The sequence below is a fragment of the Centroberyx affinis genome, unplaced genomic scaffold (genome assembly GCF_046629955.1).
Source record: "Centroberyx affinis isolate AG114_WGS23_722 - 3 ecotype Tasmania unplaced genomic scaffold, CSIRO-AGI_Caff_v1 ptg000965l_1, whole genome shotgun sequence".
NCBI classification, from domain to species: domain Eukaryota; kingdom Metazoa; phylum Chordata; class Actinopteri; order Beryciformes; family Berycidae; genus Centroberyx; species Centroberyx affinis.
Window position 1 is genome coordinate 325266 of NW_027279536.1, and position 14596 is coordinate 339861.

The window sequence follows — 14596 nt, forward strand, 5'->3', positions numbered from 1 at the left end:
CGGCAATTGCCTTAAAATCCCCCACATCTCCTCTTCCTATTTACCCCAAAGCCTGACCATGCCCCACTTCATAACAGATATGAAAATAATTCCCGCACTTATTAATAAAAGTCTACACGGCAAAGGGTTGAATGAAACTAGGAAGTGGAATTGCACTGAATAATTAGTTGTTCCCGTCACACTGAATAACAAGTGGAAATGGAAATACTGGAAAAATACTGAAAGAGCACAGCGATACATTTTCAATCAGCAGTGAATAATTGAAATAATTTCTAAGAATATCTCAAGACCAGTATACCAAGAATCTTCAATTCTTAATATCTATTTCACTGTTGTAATATCAGTATAATATTAAATGGTCCATTGCTGCTATGGGACAAACAAATCCTATTCAGTGCTGTCACTCTGTTTTATAAAGAGAGCACTAAATGAACAGTGAATGACAGGATTATTACAGTCACTAATATGCACAACTCTCCCTATCTACTATTATAAGATGCTAATTATATAAAAAATAGGCATTTTACTATATACATTTCATTGGTGTGTGGTGGAAAGTACCCAAAAATATAATAAAAACTGCTGGATCATTTCATTTCACGCAGTCAATAGCCCAACAAAAGCTGTTCTTTCAAACACATAGGGGTTAAGGTCAGAAATGACTCAGCCAGCTTCACAGGTTTAGAGTTTACCCACCTGTGTTTTCACATCCAGACACGGCGATCCCGCGTGCTGTCCCAGATTCAGTGCGTACTGCACCTCCTCCTGGCTGAAACAGTCTTCTCCATAGAAGGCCAAGGCCCAGGCCGGGCTGAAGCTGAGGCCCGGTCCCTCTGCTCTGGAGCAGGCAGAGAGGAGCCGCTCCGACGCCAGAGAGTCGCTGTCCTCCATGTCCTCCGAGCAGTCCGGGCTCATCTGGTCGTCGTGGGCCCCCCTCGGCCCTTCTTCTCTCCCCCACAGAGAGTCAGCTTCAGAGGGGCTTTCATCGCTGCCCCCCGCCGAATGATCTCCTCCCTCCATGACCCCTGCGTCCGAACCGTCGCTGTCAGCGCTCACGCCTGGACCAGAAAACAGGGACAGCCAAGAGAGGAGGCAGAGGAGAGAGAGAGCGCGACTGCATCACATGGACAACAAAAACAAACTGGGGTGGTGGTGGGAGGGGAGTTGGTTGCCTATCCTGTCAAGGCTGGACAATTTGTCCTTTGTTCAACAGGTCTGCTTGAAGGCATATCGATGTAAAACCTTGCTATCTTTTTTCATTGAAGGCATCTTGTAAGAGCAATGTGAGGAGCCTATTTATAAGTAAGACCCCATGTCTAGCACATTTTGTTATTAATAGTGCAAACAAATGCATATGCAAGTGTGTGTGTGTGTGTGTGTGTATGTGTGTTTGTTTGTGCCTGTGTGTGTGTCCCTGGCCAGGAAATGAATTCCAGTTTTCATGCAAAGTCTCCCCCAAAGGGAACAATCTTTAGAGTTTCTCAGCATGCCTTGGACTTCCCTGAATGTGCTGCAATCTTAAGAACTGCCTCCAACAGCCAGTCATGGCTCTAACAACTTGAGTCAACAGCCAAATAAAGTGGAATATGTCAAAACATCACAGCTGTATATCTCCATTACCAAGATTTTCAACATTATATAACTTCATCATTATAAAAACGACAGGGATGATATTGAGCTACCAACTTTGCCTCTTACCTTGACAGACACGGTGTCGACTCGGCTCCGATCTTAATACAAAGTCCCCGTGCGAAGCCTCGTTTTCTCCATGATGAGTCCGGGCCTCGGTTCTCTCCAGTGCGTCTACAGCAGCCGGACTGGAAATGTGAATGTTTCCATTTAGGTCGAGGCAACCATGCAGGCGCACTTGGCTCTTCCCTCTGCAGACTGTGGCTCTCAAGGGTGAGGCGGTGGCTGCCCTTTGCAGAGCCTTTGATGGAGGCTGCTCATTAGAGTCGCTGCATGGGGCATATTAGGAGAAAACACACACACACATTACAGTCAAAGCTAGTCACAATCACCAGCTATGAGAAGTATAATGGCAATCAGATGCATGTAAGTACAAGGCAAAAAAGGAATATTTGGACAAAACACGCATACGAACAGGCAGCCCAAACAAAACAGGCAACACCAAATAACACTAAAATGCAAACTTCAGAGAAGGAAGAGATACTTTGGAGAGATACAAAATTCAACTTTCACAGCAGTGGGGATATCTACTGAGTGAATGTGAAAACACAGCAGAAAACAATCACCCTTAGGCAAAAATCATTATAGAAACAAACAAGCAAGCCATCAAAGACAAAGACATTTCAAATATATTGCAAGCCAACAAGAATAAATAGTCACAGCTCATTTTTTTTTTCTGTAGAACTGACTGAATTGCAGAGAAGAGCAGAGATGCAGAGATGCAGAGATGATCAAAACATCCTTAAAATTTCATTGAGCCCACACAGGAGACAGTCTGCTCCTATCCATGTCAGAGTTGGAGTGGACCATCTCTCAGTAGAGAGGCTACACAGCTCCCTATTCCCTCAGAGAAACTGGAGCGGGGGAAAAAATAACCCTCCACAGCTGAGTCCTGTGAACAACCCCACTCTGCCAGAGGAGAACAGTGTCTATCTCTCTCCAAAGCTGTGATGTCTCCCCACCGCAGCAGATTAAAGGGTCTCTCCACACATTGCCCTGAGCATGAGAGCATGGCAACCCCCGGCTGAAAAGATGTCTGGGAAAACTGACAAGCTCACATCTCCTCTGTCCCCCCACTCCTCTGTAGCTTCCATATAAATGCAGGGAGAAGTGCAAAGCATAGATTTTTTTTCTTCCCTTCATTCATGTATTCATTCATACACTTAAGGCCCCCCCCCCAGGGCTACTTGTCAACATATCAGTAACAAGGCAGGAGAGGCTTTACATGTATCTTCCACGTTGCCAGACAATCTCCTCGGCACTAACAAAAACATACTGCAAGCTGTTACCATAGGGACCATTCTTGCTGCCAGATGAAGTTTGTATGAAGTGCATCTTGTATTTATGCTGATTTGAATGATGTGTATGTGTGTGTGCGTGCATGTGCAAGTGTGCAGAGGAGGAGAGGTCATTTTGGAGGAGGACTCAATCATCCTGTGAGTCTATTGTTCATAACCCACATGAGAGAAAATTACAATTCTGAACACAAACACAACCAAATTTGGGTATCTCGCTGGTCGGAAGCAAGCAAGCATCCTGTTTTGTTGAAAACAAACTGTTTGTTGTAAACAAAGCATACGTTTTCAATGTAGGGCAATTATTCTGACACCACAAACATCCCCTTTTAATCAAGTTGTTCTGATTTGATTCATTGGGCAATCTGCATGAGTAGTCTTTTTTTAAGGCTTGTAAAACTGATGCCTGATCATCAGAAAAATCTAAACTGGACTCAGGACAATTCAATAATTCAAGTTAATATGTTTCATTATTGGCACAGCAAGACATTTCAGCCTTCTGTCTTTATTGAGGGCACAGATATTGAAGAAGGCAACAGATCAAAACGAGTAGCTGTGCCACTAGTTACACTTGATATGATATAGTAAATTAAACTGGTTGACTGAATTATCCTTAGTGTGGTCCGACATTTGAAGATGTTTTCTGGCCTTGTAAAAGAAAGCCAGATTCAGGGAAATGAGGTCCTACTCACAGTGTGGTTGGGCTGTAGTTGACCAGGCAGTGCAACACACCTAGCAAGTCGTCCTCCCAGTACAGATCACCAAACCTCTCCTTCACAACACTGGCAAACGCGTGGTACTGTAGGTCCTTCAAAGAGAAGATGTACTCCCCTCGGAACAGAGAAAAAAAAAACATTTTCAAAATGGATAGGTGTGAACAACTAGGGTCCTTGCTATGTTCCATTTTCAATAATGCTTGCAATGAAAGTGCTCAATGGTGTTAAGGGTGAAGGTAAAGAGTACATTTCTAAGAAAGGAAGCCAAGGCACTCTTTTTTGAGTGCAAAAGTTATATAAGCCTTTATTGTCATGGCTGCCCTTGCCAAAATGTGCTGGAAGGCTTTTTATACGTTTGCACATAAAAAGTTATAAAACCACTCTATTGTAATTGGACATATGCTGTGTTAGGTTCGTACTAGTCATGCCACTAAATCAGTGCCCCATCCTCTTTATCTCTGTGCAAATGGAATGAGGTAATAACAAAGTGATATTTGTGGGTTACAGTTGTCCTAAGGTACATACCCATGGCCAGGTCCTCCTGTCCATTCTCCAAATAGCCATCAAAGGCAAACTCTCCCTTGAGCAGGTCGATCACCTCTTGTAGGGCAGGGTGGATTTTGGGGGAGACAGAGCCTGAAGGAGTCTCATTCTCACCTTGTGTTCTTGGATCTGCTTCTCCATTGCAGGCTATGGACACAGTGTGCCCCAGGGGTCTTGTATGATTGATGAAGCTACCATTGAAACAAGATGGTGGCGGGCCAGATTCCTGGTGTTCGGGCCACACAGAAAGAGTCAGACAGTTAACAACCAGGCCATCAGTGCCCTCTGGATGTATGGTTTGTCCCTGGAAACACTCTGGGACCAGGGGTAGATTTATCTCTAACCCAGGGATAGACTCTGGAGCCCTGACCTGGACAGGCACTAAGGTGAGATGTCCTGTCGTAGGATCCTGGCGCAAGAGGTAATTGTTGAAAACACTACAACCATTGAGACGAGCAGATGGCAGCTGAGGAGCAGAGACACTTGGCCCCTGACTGGAAACATCAGGGCAAGTGGAAGGAGAGATGACTGGCGTGCTGTCGCCGGAGGCTGTAGATGTCGCGGTGCTCATGACTCTCTTACTAGCAGGGCAATCTGGCTTCTCTGCATGCGGATCAGTCTCAGTCTGTGTGGGAGATGGGTCCTCAGAGTGGGCAGTGAAATTAAGGCCCTGTTCCTGGATGTGTTGATGGTCGCTGCTTCTTGTGAATCCATCCTCAGTCCTGTAAAACAATACATGGATATGGCTTTCTTCATATTTTTTACATTTTAGTTTAGTAAAAGTAAAAAAAAAATCAACTTATGACTAAATATCTCAGAAACCTCCTACCCCTCAATGGCAGCTCCAGGGCTTTGGGTCTCCTCCTCTGAGTCCCCTTCCTGGGTCAGGATGATGGGGGTGAAGTGTGTGGCGGTGGAAGTGAAGGCCTCTGGGAGTTGGAGTTCCATGTTGACTGGATAGCTGTGGGGAACAGGGCCAGGCACAGGAGCCAGTCGGCTCTCAGTGGCCATCGGCACAAAGCCTACACACAGTTACAACAATGCCAGTTACAATATCGATGATATTGTCTCATGCAATGTACATTGGTGAGTTACACTAAATGTACAAAATATTAGAAAGACCCACATTTTCCATGGCATGGACTGACTTGGTGATTCCAGGTGAAAGCCATGATCGTATTGATTTGACTTAAATGTACATGAGTGAGTGATGTAGATGAAGGAGAAGAGACATTTTAAGTAAAATGAGTACTAAATGCAACTTATTAGAAAGGTCTTCTGAATATTTTGTACACTTAGCGTATAATATACTGTATATTTTATATACTGTATAACAATATTGCATGAGGGTCATCTATGCAAAAGTTGTTCAGTCCTACCACTGTTTGTTTGTGCTGATTCCTCAAATGAGCTTTGATCCGTGTCAAGTGCACTCTGATCTTCTGCATCCGTGGATTTTGAGAGTGGCTAAAAATGAAGAGAATTGGTTCATTGCAATAGAGAATGATCCTTTTTTTTAAATTAAGCAAAACCAGACAGACAAAGAGCATGACCAAACAAACAAATCAACACACAGCCACACTTGTAAGATAGATGCAAATTTAGCTATGGTGAAAAACAAACAGAGGTTTACCGGGTGAACTCTGTTGATGAGCTTGGTCCATAGAGTTTCAGCGTTAGTCCCTTGACGTGATAAGTAGTCACGACAGCTCTAGAACAGATACACATGAAAACAAGTGTGTGAACAAGGCAAAACACTTCACACATGATCACAATAGATACCTGTCCTTTCAGATGTAATTTTGTCATGGAATAATTGGATTTGATTTCAAAATAAGACATTCCCTATTTAAAACTACTTTTACAAAGTAGTTTTAAAAAAAGTAGTTTAAAAAAAAAAGTTTTTGATTGACAAAATGACAGGACACTAACAAACTGGATTCTCTATATTTGAATGATGAATGTTTTTTTTCTCAACAAGGCAGTTTGGAAAGGAACTCTTCAATTCAAGTTGTTATAACTGCACACTGATATGCAAAAGAAGACAATATGTAAACAATACAAAAATCTTTTTTATGAAAATGTTGAAGAAAGAAGAACCGATAATACTTTTTTAGCCATGACAATGGAAGGTCTCTCGATGGGTGTCCTCTTCGCCATCTCAAGCAGCAGCCTCTTCAGTTTACGAGGCATTGCCAGCTTTTGATTAGGTGATAAACTGAACTTGGCTGTGGCCCAGAGAATAGCAGCCACCCCGTACACACAAGCCTGAGCCAAGACAGAAAGAATAGAACAGGAAAAAAACTCACATCAACAAAGACTGGGTTATTGGAAGTTCATTTTAAAAATAAATGACAGAAGTTGAGACAGGCAAACCTTCTCAGTCACAATTCCATGTTCTTGGTATTCAGGAGCAAGGTAAAATGCATCACAGGACCCTGCAAAGAACACTGAAAGTCAATTATTGAAGTCAACAAAACCTTTCAGACACTGTTTCCTCAAACACTTCAGTAAAGAGTGCTTCTTCAACTTTCATTTTGTGAATAAACAACCATAGATTGGCATGGAATTATGTTAGCCTGCTGACGTCATTGCTCTACAGCAGCAACTTCCGAACACAATAAACAGGGAAAGAGCATAAGACTATAACAGTGTAATCCTACCTATGTTTTTAGGTTTTAAGAAGAGCACTTCTCCCTCGCAGCCCACGTACACTGTGTCCAGGCATAAATAGGCTAATGGAAAAGAGAGAAATGAGCTGTAGAAAAGAAATGGAAGAGCTGGCTCCATGCCATATATCAAAATTTGAACATTCTGTTTTCCTTTCTCTTCTCCCCAAAGATGTGGATCACCTCTTGTCAGACCTTCCTTCATAAGACCTGGTTCTCAACTGACCTGACTGGTTTAATAACAGAAAATCAATGAAAAAAATGTAAATTAAGTAAAATAAAATAAAGTAAATTTAAAAAATATATAGCGTGCTTATATCATATGTTGGAAACTACATTACACTGTTCTTGCAGGGAGTGATACCACTTGGTTTCAAGCATGAATGGGGGGAATTCACCTGGGAAGTCAATGTAGGTCTGCAGTGTGGAGAGGCAGGTGTAACACAGAGCCCACAGTTCATTAACCGCCAGCCTCCGTTCACACCGACTAAGTAGCTCTCTTAGAGAGATCCACTGGATACAAAATAAAGAACAAACCAAGGTTAAAATAAGGAATGAGTTGTGGACATTGAAGCGTCATCAAATCCCTCAATAATTAAGTCCCAGCACAAATTGGAGTAATCACTGCCCCGTCATTTTCTAATTATAATTTTGAATGTTCCAACCTCTACTAATGATTAGTCTTCTGTAAGTATTCATTAGTCTACTTTTGCAAATTGCTTTGGCCTATCACTGCTGAGCACCCACGCCATTATTCTGTCTGTCTGAAAATGTTGCATAACTCAAATTCATTCACAAAAAAGCTCACAAAATGCAACAGTGGCAATGAAAACAGACGTCACTGAGCATGTTAAAAACAGTTTCATTAACTAGCATATGTCTATGTTTTAATAGAGGGCTTTCAGGCGATGCTACGCACCCTCTGGCGGCCATGTTGGAGGTCCTCAGCTCTTGGGAAACAATGGATATGAAGACCTGATTGTGCTTCTAATTATATGACTTGGTCATCCCAACAGAAATCAATAGACATTGTTGATTTTTGTGCCGTTTCTGACTGGGAGCTGATCACAGTTTTGGCTATTTAACCATTGTATCTGGTCAGCTAACCACTGTATCACTTCTTAGACATATCCCATACCTGATTTGTGGATTATCGTATCTAGAATGAGTTAGCTGTAGTAGCTGTATGATAACATTAGCATCAGTTGCCTTGCTAAATTAGCTTGCTGGCTAAGAATAAATGCAGCTGTTTACTCAGATTAACTGAGCAGACTTCTCAATCTACAACTCGTAGTGCTTTGGAGTAGAAATTTGGGCAAAAGACAAGATAGTTTACTGTGAAACAAATCTATCTAATGAGACTATTCACTTTTCCTTATAACATTTCTTAATTGACCTATACACCCATCCCAAAACAATCTTTTTTCAGATATCTATCTTTTTTCTTCCACAGTTCTTATGTTTTTTAGCCATCATTTGTGGACAGCCAATCCTCATTGGACCTCCATAATGGCACCAGACGGTTGCTAGGAAATTTTTTAACCCTGTAAAGCCTCTATAGATTCGACAGTGAAAACATAACCAGTCTGGCACTGGCTAACCTCATCCTGAGATTCTTCATTGAGGCACAACATGCTTTTGGTCATATGGTTGTTAGGAATGTAGAGGCTGTTGTTTAATGAGCTCTGCTCCCCAGAAGAGTCTTGTTCCACTTCTGGGTCACGATAGGAAGTACAAGAAGATGCTGACTCCTGGGTACAGTCTGGGGCTTCACTTTCATGGCACATTTGAATCTTTGTTTCTCCACTACATAAAGACTCTGCAGCATCCTCATTCCCTTGTGGCGCCTGGCTGTCTACTGCTGAGTTCACACAATCCTCAGTACGGTGTTCATAAGACTCGCAGGACATTCCCCGGTTCAGTCTCTTTAGTCTGTTGCTCCACACAGACTTGCAGCCCAAGTGTTCGTCCGCCCCTATCTCTGTGAGGTCGGACACAGGTATACTGATATCTCCGTGTGGGGTAGGGGAGAGACAGGGGGGGTTGTTGGAGTCCGGGACGGAGCAGGAGCGGTTCAGGGCCCCCCTCACCCTGCCCGACCTCTGCTGGGCTCTCCTCCTCACTGGGGAGCTGTTCTGGGACCGGCAGTCCAACTCCTCTGTCAATATCAAGCCATCTCCTTCACCGCTGTCCATATCCTCGGCCCAGAGAGAGGAATCCCAGCCCCCGCATACCTGCAGATTGAGATTTTAGTTATACAAACGTTTCTCGGAGGTTGAACTGCTCTCGAGGCAGAAATATTCTTATTAGTTGATGTTAACCTCAGTAGTTGCAGTTTTTTGGAGCGCAAGTTAGCTAACTGGCAAACTTGAGTGGTTTTTTTCATTCATCTATGGCATTCATGGTCTTGGAAGGTCAGCAGGCTAGCTAACTAGCTGACCTATAGCTATAGCTATAACCTAGATAACTTATGGATAGCCTAGATTGCATTTTTTCAGTTAGTAGCAAGGATATTAGGTAGGCTATTAGCTACGTCTTGTCTTACCACCTTGCCTTTTTCACTGGGCTTCAGTCTAATGTTACTTAGCAGAATAGGGTTAGGAATAACTGTGGTTCTTTCACTCTGCCCATTCAGGTGTGGCTCAACCAATGAGATTATTTCTTCCTCCAGAGCAGCTCTGCTCCTAGAAAAGTTTGTACACCTACATAACTCCAATCTGCCGCATACCTGCTGCCTGGACAGGCCATTTGCATTGGTAGCATTGTCCATGCCTAGGTCTTTGGTACTGTCGTCCGAGCTCAGTCTGTTGAGTGGGCATCTGGGTTTGGGATGCTGCCATCTTGCCTCCCAGGAGCCTTCCTGTCCATCTGTGGATAAACACAGAGAGCAATTAGTACCATGAGAGATCACAGCGGAGACCAAATGGTAACATGTGTAAGTAAATAGAGATGTACATTATAAGCCAACCTTGAAAGGTCGATACTGATTCAATTGACAGGACCCGCCGTCCGATGGAAGAGAGTTTCCGACACACAGCTGCAGAGGAGGTGTGAGAAAGCCTTGCTTCTGCCAGAGAGAGAATGTCCTGTGGGAGTATTAAAATTAGGGCTTTGCAATATTGACAAAAAGGCATATAGTGTTTTTTTTCTACTGCATACTCTGATATGAATTGCAAATACTTGTGGACAAATCTGTCTCTGCATAATTTCCTCTTTAGCACTTCAACACAAAAAATTGTCAAGAAAAGGAAAACATTTGGTAGGGGAAAATGGGATGCTAATGCTTAAGATCTGTTCAGTTGCCTGGATTTTAAGCCAGGGATTCGGCACAGCACCAGAACACCTTGTTAAGATGACGAACTGGAACACTTTTCTCTCTAAAAAAAACAGTTGTTTGCAATTTAGAAATTATGATTTTGCTTGTGCAATTGATATAATTAATTGCGCTGCCCACAGGATCTCTGTTTTGAAGTCTTTGGTGTGTCACAGATGTAATGTGTGAAGAGAGAATGTAGGGTCTTCTGACTGTCATATTGCAACACACAGTGTAGGTTCGTGCTCTCAATTGTGTGTGCATGTTTGTGTGTGCTTTGCACTGACATAGCTTTTCCACTTGGTGCTGCTCAAGAGCACTGTCTGGGAATAGTGCTGCATTAAACAATGGCAATTAGCTCATCTAACAGTCATAAGGGAACAACAGACTTTAATTAATGCTATAGCCATCATCACTGTAACCAGAATTACTTCTCCTACAGGACATTAGAGAAATGGTAATGTAATGTAGTACTTTATATATTCCTGTTATGTGAGGACAGTGTGAGTGCTGACCACAGCAATGCTGCTGAGCAATCACAGTGAAAATAGGATCCATCTCCTTGGGCCATGATTACTCTACATGTAAATAATTTATTTCACTATATGTCTGTATGTTTTATGCCTATGTGATGTTTTAGGAATTGTAGGTTTCTTATGCATCTGGTTACCAAGGGAATTTGAGAACTGAACTGAATTAGCTATGAACTGAATTTAATTGCAGTGATCAGTAATACAGTACCTCTACTGATAATCATATATAATCATATAATCATCAGGGTATGTACAAGTTTTAGAAAGCCAAATTTAACAGAGATCTGATGAGGGCTTTCTTGGCAAAACATGTTAGCATTATGTTAACCATCATTAAAAACGTGGCATAATTGAGGTCAGGTCAAACTAAAGAAACCAAAAGCAAAAATGCACTATTTCTAATTTATCACAGCTAATAAAAGTTAAAACTATAAATGAGCAGCATAATAAAAAGGACACTAGGAAATGAAATATTAAGGGACATGATGCCTATGTTTGGCATATTGCATTAACCCTTTCTTGTATTAATCTAAGAGTGAACATTCACAGCGTGACCTACTGCAAGTGCAAGTAATGTAATACAATATAAAACAATACATCTGACACTACTGCTGGTCCCATTCACATCTTTCGGTGAAACAATACAATTCATGGCAATTATTTAATTTGCCTTACTTTCTAATTCGACTAGATATCACCAAATGTAGAAAATCTGTCAATGCCACGATCTAATTTTACAGCTGCATCAAAATGAAACTTAATTGCCAATAACCTCTAATGATTTTCAGACATTTTACTTCTGTTTAAGGCTACAAAATTAGATCATTGAATTTCTGATTTTTTAAGGACACATGAATACTGTGATGATGATAATTGGTCAAAAGGGATCCCTACTTTTCAACACTCATGATGACAGAAACTATTTGAATGGTTCAGGACAGTCGGCAGGACTTTAGTACCTGTAGGAGGGGTCTGTCCTCAGGTCGTTCCTCCTGCATCTGCTCCAGTAGCCTCTGGGTTTCTTCTCCCAGCTCGGCCTCCAGCTCTGGCTCAATGACAAAGTCCAGTGCGGCGGAGAGTGTGGAGCCAAGAGAGAAAACATGGCCCTGCAGAGAGAGAGAAAACAGTAGCAACCTCATGCGCCCCGAAAAAAATCAGCTGGGGGAAAAACATATTATTAAGATACTAGTGTCAAACAGGGATCATTCGTGCTAAAGTCACATCTGGCAGTAAAATCCTAACCCCATCCTACAGACTTGTCTAACGAATTAATAACTTTGTCTGTCTGCTTTGCATCCGATAATTAATCTGATATCATTATCCGGAGCCAACTGTAACAATATTTCGTACAATGACAGCCAAATTAGAATTTCACCACTCTGGATCTGTGAATGACTATAGAAAAGTGGGAAGCTAAAAAAAAGGCAGGATACTGTCACCACTTTGGGTTATAATTGTCACACATTGTATATATATATGACAGAGTTCTTGTTTTGCTTTGCTACGCTCACAGTGGATATTATGGTTAGCTCTTTGGCAGCAGCGGATTTGAACCAGGTGCTTTTGAGTTCAGATCCCAGACATGATGATTGTTCCAAACAATTGAAGTGGACTACAGCCCATACTTATGTGGTAAACACATGTGCAAGGCGGATCCCAGTGCGGGACACCAAAATAGTTGAGTAAATACTTAGCTGAGGGCTGCTTTTTTCTTAACTCCTGTTTTTCTCATTCTATGTCATTGGTTGTGGGCAATATCTCCCCTGTGAAAAACACTAGAGAAAAACATGAGAGGAAGAGAGAGTGGTTGGGTATAGTGTGTGTGTGCGTGTGTATGTGGGAGGGGGGTAGATAGTGTGTGAGGGTCATTTCTTGGTGAATTGGTCAGAAATGTTGTGTATCTACTACACTGACAGGGGAATTAGACTGCATTGATTGAAATGTCTATTTTGAAATGTAGTTACATAAATCTGCTGTCAATTTATTCAGTGAAGGGTGAGAACAGTGTTCACCAAAACACATCTCAATAGCAGTGTGAGCTCCACATTTTTGTGCTACATCTCCAGACAGATAGCCAACGCCTTTTGAATCCAGTTACATCAGAGGCAATATTCTATTTCAAGGTAAAGTTTTAAAGCTTCATTTCAAGACTGCTCTTAAAGCAGATGCCTATCAAACATAAGCCTAAAGGCCCCATTTGTGCCTACCTTGGAATTTTGGCTCATAAGGTTGTTAGTATTATAAAGTATTAGGTATCCCCAGAATCAGCATAAACCAGGCTAATCAGTGGTACCCGGTACAAAATAGTACTAAACACTATATTTGAGAGAACTGGGTGAAGATGTAAGAAAAACATTAAAACAGAAAACTCATTTTTGTTTTTTAATCAATTTCAGAATGAAAATCAATGTAACAAAGCATTTTTTAGAGAAATGTGAGTGTCTGTATATTTCCCTTTTTGAGCTAGGCTCTTTTATGTAGCCATTGTCCATGGGTGTTTTTTGTTTGTCTGTGATACTGTGCAAAGCAGAGTCTATCAACAATGATGCACAGGGCAATGTCACACTCCTGGCACTTCCGGGGGGTGACTCTTTTACAGACTCCACACCTCCTGCGCTGGGCAGTTGCCCTCTGAGATTTGTCCACAGGACCAGTTGCGGTTGGCGCAGGGACGTGAGAGATCTTCCTCTCTGCTGGAGACAAGTCCAGGGGCAGCAAGCTGCTCTTGGAATGTCAGCTTTGACCTGGGCTTCTCGTTCCTCAAGTTCCCAAGTTCCCTATGAAGGATGAAGCTGTTTGTGACGGCAACATCCAAGAAGTGGTAGAAAAGGGTCCTATACCACTTCAAGGTCTTGTGGCGGACAGAGTGGTAGCCCAGGAGCTGCTCTGAAAGGTCCATCCCTCCCATGTATTTGCTGTATTCATTCACATCAGTAGGCCTGGGTATTGGGGACTTCACATACATCTCATTCTTCTCATTACAGTCTCTCCAGTGTATGCTGTGTGGATGGTTGTCACTTGTGGTTGGGGTCCTGAAATCTCCCTTCTTCGTATGTGCCACATGACCCTAATTTCAGGTCCCACAGGTCTTTGAACAGAAAAGGGCTTGTGTAAAAGTTGTCGTAATACACATTGTACCCAGTGCCCAGGAAGTTTTTGTTTACCAGTGACATGACCACATCATATGAAAGTCCCTTTCCAGATGCAATATGTGATTTGCCTGTGCAGATGTTGAAATCAACTGTGTAGCCATTGTAATCGGCAAGAACAAACAGTTTCACACCCCACTTTGTTGGCTTATTTTTGAGGTACCGATTTAGTCCACTTTTTGCTTTTGTGGCAACTATTCTCTCGTCGACTGAAATATTTTTATGTGGATGGTATGCAGCTTTGCAGGCATCACGGATGGTATCAAAGTGGTATGAGTCTATGCAGACAGTCATATTGCTCTGTGCCCTTCTTCCTGTTATTGACCTCATCTGCAGCAGGGCAGCTCATGTGCAAATTTGACAAAATAGTCAAAAATCTGTTTCTTGGCAGAACAGTGCGGGGAAATGGAACGTGAAAAATGCTCTTCACTCTCCACATGTCCCTCAGACTGGGGAGACTGAGAATGCCCGTAAAGAGCAGAAGTCCAAGAAATTCAGTGGGAGTGTGGTCTGTCCACTTGAACTTTTTACCTTGTGCAATGTTCTTTGATGCACTTTTGTTTGTGTTGTAACAGAGCATTTTTACAGTTTTATCATCAAAAAAGATTCTGAACAGATCCAACGGACTTGGTTTGTTTCCCACGGACCGGCTCCTCTTCCCCCTTGTCCACTTGAATGTGGTGGGGAAC

General features: G+C 42.3%; 1 protein-coding gene across 1 annotated transcript in view; it reads right to left on the reverse strand.

Moving 5' to 3' along the window:
- Positions 1-14596, reverse strand: part of LOC139646225 (kinase non-catalytic C-lobe domain-containing protein 1) — a 30777-nt gene that overhangs the window by 7827 nt on the left and 8354 nt on the right. Inside the window, exons 4-20 of the mRNA XM_071522169.1 lie at positions 11718-11864; positions 9881-9998; positions 9641-9780; positions 8514-9146; positions 7311-7425; positions 6907-6978; positions 6620-6681; positions 6353-6511; positions 5877-5954; positions 5623-5710; positions 5073-5265; positions 4826-4965; positions 4588-4652; positions 4226-4469; positions 3677-3815; positions 1699-1970; positions 697-1058 (exon numbers count right to left, since the gene is read on the reverse strand). Coding sequence (XP_071378270.1) covers positions 697-1058; positions 1699-1970; positions 3677-3815; positions 4226-4469; positions 4588-4652; positions 4826-4965; positions 5073-5265; positions 5623-5710; positions 5877-5954; positions 6353-6511; positions 6620-6681; positions 6907-6978; positions 7311-7425; positions 8514-9146; positions 9641-9780; positions 9881-9998; positions 11718-11864 — 3027 coding nt within the window. The remainder of the gene's footprint in view (positions 1-696; positions 1059-1698; positions 1971-3676; positions 3816-4225; positions 4470-4587; positions 4653-4825; positions 4966-5072; positions 5266-5622; positions 5711-5876; positions 5955-6352; positions 6512-6619; positions 6682-6906; positions 6979-7310; positions 7426-8513; positions 9147-9640; positions 9781-9880; positions 9999-11717; positions 11865-14596) is intronic.